This window comes from Punica granatum, chromosome 7, assembly GCF_007655135.1.
Source record: "Punica granatum isolate Tunisia-2019 chromosome 7, ASM765513v2, whole genome shotgun sequence".
Classification (NCBI taxonomy): Eukaryota; Viridiplantae; Streptophyta; class Magnoliopsida; order Myrtales; family Lythraceae; genus Punica; species Punica granatum.
In genome coordinates, this window is record NC_045133.1 from 10,979,188 (window position 1) to 10,987,821 (window position 8,634).

The 8,634-nt window shown below is 36.9% G+C and overlaps 1 protein-coding gene across 1 annotated transcript; it reads right to left on the reverse strand.

Moving 5' to 3' along the window:
- Nucleotides 1-2,848: 2,848 nt before the first annotated feature.
- LOC116213033 (probable WRKY transcription factor 35) lies at nucleotides 2,849-6,364 on the reverse strand. The gene is made up of 3 exons (XM_031547838.1): nucleotides 5,318-6,364; nucleotides 4,426-4,566; nucleotides 2,849-4,040 (listed from the first exon to the last, which is right to left on the reverse strand). Exons 1-3 carry the CDS (start codon nucleotides 5,974-5,976, stop codon nucleotides 3,458-3,460), a joined length of 1,383 nt encoding a protein of 460 aa, XP_031403698.1. The 5' UTR covers nucleotides 5,977-6,364; the 3' UTR covers nucleotides 2,849-3,457.
- Between the last annotated feature and the right edge of the window lie 2,270 nt (nucleotides 6,365-8,634).

Here is an 8,634-nt window from a genome sequence, read left to right on the forward strand (position 1 = left end):
TATCAGGTCAGGGCATGCGCCACTTTGCTACACCATCTTTTGATATTTTGTTACCATTTTTGTCTTATCAGTAACCGAAACTATAATTTGCACATTTGTTACTATTCTATTTTGTCTATAAACTTTGCACCGGAACTATATGTGGTTAGGTCCATGTCCATCTCAAAACTCAAACCGATAGAATAGTAAAACTCAAAGGGTAAATTACAAAAAAAAAATCTAAATTTTGTAAAACGTCTCAGTTTTGTCACAAAAAAAACTACATGTTTTGATAATCGTCTCAGATTTGGCCTCCGTTACTATCCGTTAAGATTTTCGTCTATTTGCCTATGTGGCTTTATAGTACCCACCAAATTTGCACATCATTTGATCATATTCTATTTTCTTTACAAAAATAATTTAAGTTTTAATAAAAGTCTCAGTTTTATTCTAAATTTTGATGTATAATTTTAAAAAATACATGTTAGCACCCTGTGTTAGTCCATTGGATCTAGGAGAGAATATCAACAGCATTCCTGACTACAACTCGGAAACTATTACAGAAGAAGGCCCAACAAACTCCGGGTTACTATTGATAGTCGGGTCAGCTGGGTTACTTCCTACCAATGGATGACAGAAATGATGATTTTGCCCCTCCTCTTTGTGATCATGCTACGTTGTCGATTTCAAATTTTTCTCGTGGTGCAATCCTTCGTGCATCGCTCCTAGGGCCGTCTAGCTAACATGGCTGATCCGGCTGTGAATAGTAACCCGGGATTTGTTGGGTCTTCTTCTATAATAGTTTTCAAGTTGTAGTTAGAAATGCTGTTGATATTCTCTCTTGAAGCCGGTGGACCAAAACAGAGTGCTGACAGGTATTTTTTTTAATTACAAATTAAAATCTATAACAAAACTGTGACTTTTATAAAAATTTAGGTTATTTTTGTAAATAAAAGAGAAGATGATTAAATGATGTGCATGGTGGGTCCCATAAAGTCCACGTAAGCAAATAGACGGAAATCTTAACAAAATAATAACAAAGTCGAATCTGAGACGATTATCAAAACAAGTAGTTTTTTTTGTTACAAAGTAAAATTCATGACAAAACTGAGATTTTTTTATAAAATTTATATTTTTTTTGTGTAATTTATCCAAACTCAAATGTCTTATATACCCATAATCTTCTTTCTATTCTTCTGATGTTGCACGACAACTCTCAACGTCTGCCTCCACGTGATGACGTGTGGTTTGATACGTTCATATAAGTGTCACATGGAATTGAGTGCTATCTTCAATCAAGAATTGACTATAAGCTAAGCTTCCGCTTTCCTGCTCGTACTTACAACGAACTATGTTTCCTCTTTCACGCTAAGACGAGGGGGGATATTTGTCTATAAAGTAGGTTTACTCTTCCACACTTAAAACTATTGATCATGAGTTCCCCATATTCAGACCAACACATGAGTACTTTGACTACATGCTCTAGATGAATAGACATTAGACTTAATGTGATGTGAAGGCAGATGAATTGTGTAATCAGTTCTAATACCATAAATTATTTTAACTAGCTAGATCATGCTATTGAATCCATGTTCATCCCAAAAACTCGAAGTGATAGAGTGGTGGATTCAAATATTTTTAATACTCAAGGACCTTTTTTTTCCTTTGATTTTTAATACATTTAATCCTATAAATGTTCCCTTTTCTTAATAATATTGGTATTTAATCAATTCTAAATTTAATACGTATGATCATAACGATAGATAACCGTCGGTTAGACCAATAAACCAACGAACCCATCTTCAATTGGTCCGATATCCGTTCTACTTCTGATAGCGTTGATATAAGAGTCGGACTCTGGTTTACATACTGTGTGAATATATTATCAGATGCATGCATGTTATCTCGAGAATGACACCCGTGTGTGTGTGTTTTTTTTTTTCTCTTTTCTTTTTTGGGTGAACAATGACCGTCTCTACATGTTGTCCACAGCGTAAACATGTAATCGAGGTCAGGTCTATTGTTTATTATCACGCCAATTACATCTTATCCAATTCGGTAGTGAAGAGCAGTATTTTCTTTTTGGCTAATAAAAATTGTATGCCCTTTCTTTCTCCACAAATGTACTTCCCGAGATTTGAATTTATATTCTCCGGGTTGAATTAATATTAAATATCAACCAAGAACTTACTGGTGAGGCATCGAATTTTTTAGATTGTCCTTTTAATTTGTTCAGCAGCTGAAGGAATCATAAGGGAAGTGTCTAAGTTCAAAGCTCACGCGCTATGTAGTATAAAGATCATAGAATGGCAAATATATACATACATATATATTTCGTATGTGTACGCGTGTGTGTAGCATTTATCTATGAATCGTCCCTCACCATTAATACTGGATTGGGACATATGTCTTTTCCGATATCCTATCAAGAGTCTCACATTGAAATTGAGCTTCCATGAAAAGTTTTAACAAATAACCAAAGCTAATTCAGAATAGTTCGATGCACATATATAGATACCCCCACTTATATACATATACACAAAGGACATTATGACGAACCACGGTGATATTCGATGAATGATATATTGAAAAGACTTAAGATAGCTAGAAAGCTGAAGGAACCAAACACATGCAAGAGACAATTGATCTTACCGGCATGCATCAAGCAACACAAGGTATAGGAGATCAGCACGATCACAAATTTTACATGTACCCACTTGCAGATATGTTCTTTCATGTTGTTCAATTTTCGACTTTACACGCACGCCGTGCCCACCCGAAGAAAGCGGAGCGCCATTGACAATAATGATGATGATGAGGATGATGATGATAAATTTTTGCCCACATTAACGAAGAGAAAAGGGAGAAAAAGATGAAAGGCCTTGTCGATCCCATCTTATTTTATATCAAAATACACATAAAATCAAGCTCATCACAAAGTCATGTCTTATGGACGTACTTGTTTTAACTGTTGAGACCTTCTGTTCCTTAGCTTTCTGTCCCATCCTCCCACCCCCCGCAATATATACAATGATTCCAACAGAGAATGTGGGTCTCCCTTTCCTTGACATGCTCCAAAATCCACCAGCACCCTCTCTTGTAAATCAGGCACAAAACTAAACCCCATAAAATGGACAATAAATGCATGGTGAATGAAATTTAATTAAAGAGGATATTGAAATTCTCTCTATATATCATGTCCACATATCATTTCCTAGACTGAATCTAAAACTTTGCACCGAGATGAACCAATCATATATGGGAATCGCGTAAATCGTCTGCAGGCTAGGATGAAGAGTCTATCACACTGAATCAACAACATATATAGTGTTGAATTTTATGGTACTCCCTATAATATATATGATGTTGATTCAGTCTGACGATGAGCTTGAAGTGGAAGAACTTCAAATGCTAACATGGTTTCACTAGATAGGTAGTATAGCAACCATGTCAAGGTCTTTTGTACGTATGTCCTTTCTCACTTCACCCCGAAAGGCGGGTTCTGTTCTTCCGACCAGTCGAAGATGCCAAAAGGATCCAAGCCCTTTGTGTCTTTCCCTCCATCTCCACCGAATCCATGGTTAAATAAAAGACTCAATGGATCGCCATCTATTTCTCCTAAGTCTGCAAAGAAGTCATCCGAACGGCTGGCTTCTTCAGGCTCAGAGGGGCGGTAACTATTTGAAAACTCGGCGCTGAATTCCTGGCCACCTTCAATTTCCATATGCCTCTCAACATCCTCGATCTCCTCCTTAACCAATGCAGTAGTATTAACTGATGATGCAGTATCAGTGTCCTTTTTCTGTTCCTTCATCACTGCCATAGCCTCCTTTTGGGGGTGAGGATTAACCTGCGCACCTTTCAAAGTATTGGCAGCACTACTACCATTGCTCTTTGAGGGCTGAGACCTCGTGGAGCCTGCTAGCGCGTTTCTCTGGGTGGGCCACGGGTGGTTGTGTTCTGAGGTGTATGTTATGACTAGCATGTTGGGATCAGTTCGGCTCCGCTCCACTTGTTTCCTCGCCGAGCAGCCCTTGGAGCTGCTGCATCTATAGTAGCCCCTATAATATTTACAGATGAATCAAGAACATTTAGATTTTATGTGCCACAAAATCATGCTAATTCATAACAACACAAGGGATACGCGATTCAGCAAATCGAGCTCAAATGCAAAGTTTTCTTCCTTAATAAGTTTTCCTTGGAATAATTTATGAATCTTAAGCCATCAATTGTATTTAACCGAGAATCGATCAACTTCTTATATCCAAATGATGGGTTCAGAAGACAAGATTTTAATAATGGTAGTGTTGAGGACTGACAAGTAATTTAAACATGCCCAAGAATAATCTAATGTGATATACAGATATACAATATTACACCACATACATAGTTGATTCTCACTTAAACAATAATTAAGTGTTCAAAGAAGAAGAAGAAGCGTCTTGCCTTGGGTAAGGGGAACCCTTGATAGGTTTTTGACCATACTTCCTCCATGCCCACAGATCTGACGGCACCACTTCCCCACTTGCCCGACTGTTTGCCGCCGCTGGTGCTGGTATACATACCACCTTCTTTGCCTGGCTCTTCCTGCTCAATCACATCCAATAATTCATGCTGATCAGAGAACTATACGTAAAAAATATATACCACTCGCCATCGGTTAGGTAGCATGCCACAGTTTATTTAGAAACCACGTTTCTTACTATGAGCCTCAGATTGCGGTGCTAAATGCATATTTTCTTTAAGACATGGTAGAACCAATGCTGATCAAAGTTTTAAATGCATCTCGTGAACACAGCTATATTAAAATATATACTAGACTTTTACAATATGACGTAAAAAGAAAATATGGGTTTTTATGCAATTCATTTTTGGGAAAGATTTCTTCTTTTATCAGTAAGAATATTAAAGGCTTGGCATGTTTCTTTTCCTTTTGGTACGCCCTTCAACAGTGCAAAAGAGTGAATTCTTTCTTTCACTTCTGGTCGGTTTGGCGAAAAGAAATGTCGATTCTGAAAACGAAGTTCTCGAGAGTTAATTCATTTGACAATACTTGAGCTCGATAATTAAATTAGAGATATGATTCATGTTGAAGATCTGTCCCTCAAAGTCGTCGACGGTCACCTGAGATGAGATGTTCGTTCGCATTGAAAACGATGTATGCCAAAGAAACCCTACTCCTTGACTTGATCTAGCCTAGGTAACTAATTGAAGCCCCTATTAAAAGACAATTATGAGGTTAATTTATCAAGACAAGGCAAAGTCAAAGAAGGATTTATTCAACGAGCTAAGAACTAAATCTTGGGTATTAAGTATTGATTAAGCAAATTGTTCTCACCTCCTCTTGATGCCGGAGTTGCCGGGAGACGAGATCTGTATGGCCGTGCTCTCCATCAAGCAACCTTTTGACTTACTTCGGTTCATGCTTCCATCTACCTGATGGTGATGAGCCACCAACGCCGGGCTACTGCTGTTAATCTTGATCTCCTTCATGAGCGAAGAAGCAGCTACCACGGGCGACTGGCATCGGGGTGAGATGGGCAGCTGGTGGTGGCCGGGGTTGGCATCGGGGGCAGACATCTGGAGCATCCTCGTAAACATATTCGGGACGAAGACATCGTCCCTGCAGGCAGCATCGATCACCTCCACCGGGCTTGCTGTTGATGAGGAGCTAGAATTGAAAAAGATGGTCTCCAGCCCGTGATGAAGAAGCGGATCTCTCATGTCTGAGAACGGGTCCCCAAAACTCTCTTCCATGGACGACGAGGGAGGTATGATACTCACAGAATTATCGATATTGCTATTGCCTCTGCTGTTTGCCGGGAACTGCCAGGAGTCAGTTGAGATCGAAACCAGTTCTTCAGCTACCATGCTTGACTTATTGCTAGGGCCGCTGCCGCCGCCACTCGCTCGGACTATGTCGGTTAGGTCACCGATGGTGTAGCCATCCATGATTGTTCGCGTTCCTTCACCTCGTAATCTATCACCGTGGCGCATAATTCGAAGTGGAGGGATTAGATAGTTGCAAAAGAAGTAGAGAACCAAGAAGAAGAGGAGATCAGTGTCATGATTTGACTTGTGTACTCCTTTTGCCCTTGAAGGGAAGTTTGAGAGGCAGAAGAAACTTTGGGACTTTGATAGTTGGAGTGAATTTAGTTAAGAATGTTTTTGTGGAACAAAAACGCACACACTTGAGTTGGTTAAAATTGGTGTTGAAATTAAAGGGAGAAGGCAAGCAAACATATAAGGTTTTTTGTATTTTGAAGTGAAGTTGGAATTTATGTTTGTTCTTTGTGGAAGACGAACATTAAGGGAAAGGAAAAGAGAATTTGGCTTTAGAGAGAGAGAGAGAGAGAGAGAGAGAGAAGGCTTCGCTGACTTTTCACTCAAAAAAACAGCTCTTCTAATCAACACGCAATGAAGGGGGAAGAGTAGGGAGGGGGGCATAAAAAAATGAAAATTTGTTATAATAAATTAATAACTAGGGCATTGAGCTGGGGAGCTTGATCTTGTTAACATCAAGGGGTCAAATATGTGCAACTGTTTTTGTTTACTTTTATATCCATGTTTTGTTTTTCCCTCTTTACGATTAACTAGAGGGAATGTATCTGCGCGACGCGTTACTAACCTAAAACTCTATGAAATATTTAGTAGATTTTGTAAATAAAAATTGTGGGAACAATTAATGGGAAAATATTGTAATTTCTCTTTGTTTTGGTTGGTGCCCTATTTATAGGCAAAAACATACATTCTGTAATTTTTTTATTAAAAGAAAGAAATTAAGTATTGAGAGGTGGTTATGAGGAAGTGCTTGTGGGAGTTACTCCGAATCTAAGCTACACAACTACATGTAAATGTGCTATTCAGGAGTTAGAAAGAAAAAAAAAATTATTCTCTTCGTCATAGGTACAATTATAAGGATAAAATCAGAATAGAAAGTGAGACCATCTATCCTAATCTTTGATTTTATATAACAGTAGTCTTTCATAATACTTAACGATCCGTTACGCATCTTAAAAAACTGTTTTATTACATATATGACACAAGTACATTTTACCATATAGTCGTTCCAAACTTATATATGTTTTTCTTTTTTTGATATATACTACTTGATATTCGAAAATTTAATGGGATTCGATTCATTCATATTCGAACTGAGTCAATTCATTAAGAAGTAAAACTCTCATAATCGTATAGAATTTCTTCACTCACAAGACTAGTAGCCAAAATATTACTTAAGGAATATGCGTCAATACCATCTGAACCAATTCACATCGGTTTGTCATCTTTTCTGATTTGTAATTAGCTTGTATCAAGATCATCTTATGCAACCTCAATTAATCAAATTTCTTCAAACGTGTCCAAGGCAGATTGTTCACACTCAACCTAGGGTACTTGTACGATAAATCTTGTCGTCTCACCGTAACGGTATTTGAACCTTGCTGAGGAGTCGGGAATACCACAAATCCCAATCACCAAGCCAAATCAATTGGGCTATGTTTGATATCCTGTATTTTGTTGGGTTAGAAAGGAGGCTTATGAGCTTCTTATAATGAATTATAAAATTCTAATAGTTAACAAAAAGGCACGTATTGCTTCACTACGAAAATCAAACTCAAAATCTCTTAATTATCAGACAAAATCATGCTCCATTATGCTACACTATTTTTTCTAATATCCTGTACTTGAATTGGGATGGAATAAGGATAACTGAAAATTAGTCCAGGACCAATATAATGCTACACTAGTGCCTAACGTTTCTAAATACATTATCCTTATAATTTTCTTTGATGTCTTTGGATTTATTTTTAATTTCGCAAAAACATTTTGGGTGAGATACAGGGCCGAAGCCCAAAATTTCGAAAAATTCTAAAATACGACATTACGTTTTCACAAAAATATGAATACAAACTGGATTGTAAATATATATATATATATATATATGTATTTCGGCGCCCTATTTGTTTATAGCAAAAATGAAATACTTGATTAAATACAGCACGTACTTTTAATATTATATTTTTGTGGCACAAAAACTTATGTTGTTATTTCTTTTCATTACTTATATATCTTTTTATCCCAAAAAAAATCACAAATCAAAATATTAGAACAAATATGCTAGGGGAATAAGAAGAGGGTGGTCGGAGGCCACCGTTAACAGCCAACGCTCTCGTGAGTTCATTAGGGCCAAAGCCCCAAATTTCAAGAAAAAATTAAAACATGATATTATGATTTAATACGAAAAATGGATACAGACTGCATTATACAAAAAAAAAATGTATATTTCCCTCTTTTTTTTGTTTATAACAAAAACAATATATTGACTAAAATTATATACGAACTTTCAAAACTGCGTTACTGTGGCAAAAAATTTACGCTGTTACTTGTATAGTGTGTGTATATATATATATCGTTTTATAAAAGAAAATAAGAAAATAAGAAAATAAGTTGCAAATCAAAATATTAGAATATAAGGCAAGGAGAATAAGAAGGGGCGCTGGGATTCCACCGTTGACAATACTGCTCTTCGAGCTCGTCGAGGCCACTGAGGCCCTAAATTTCAAAAATAAATAAATAAAAATAAAATATGACATTACGGTTTAATTAGAAAAAATAAGTACAAACTGGATTGGACAAAAAAAAGGCAAGTATTTT

What these genes read in the sequence shown, in the direction of transcription:
- LOC116213033 (XM_031547838.1), bottom strand. Translation starts at nt 5,976, where the DNA reads ATGCGCCACGGTGATAGATTACGAGGTGAAGGAACGCGAACAATCATG. An exon ending in AACTCCGGCATCAAGAGGAG is followed by an intron (nt 4,567 to 5,317) that starts GTGAGAACAATT and finishes GTGATTGAGCAG; the next exon opens with GAAGAGCCAGGCAAAGAAGG. An exon ending in AAGGGTTCCCCTTACCCAAG is followed by an intron (nt 4,041 to 4,425) that starts GCAAGACGCTTC and finishes TAAATATTATAG; the next exon opens with GGGCTACTATAGATGCAGCA.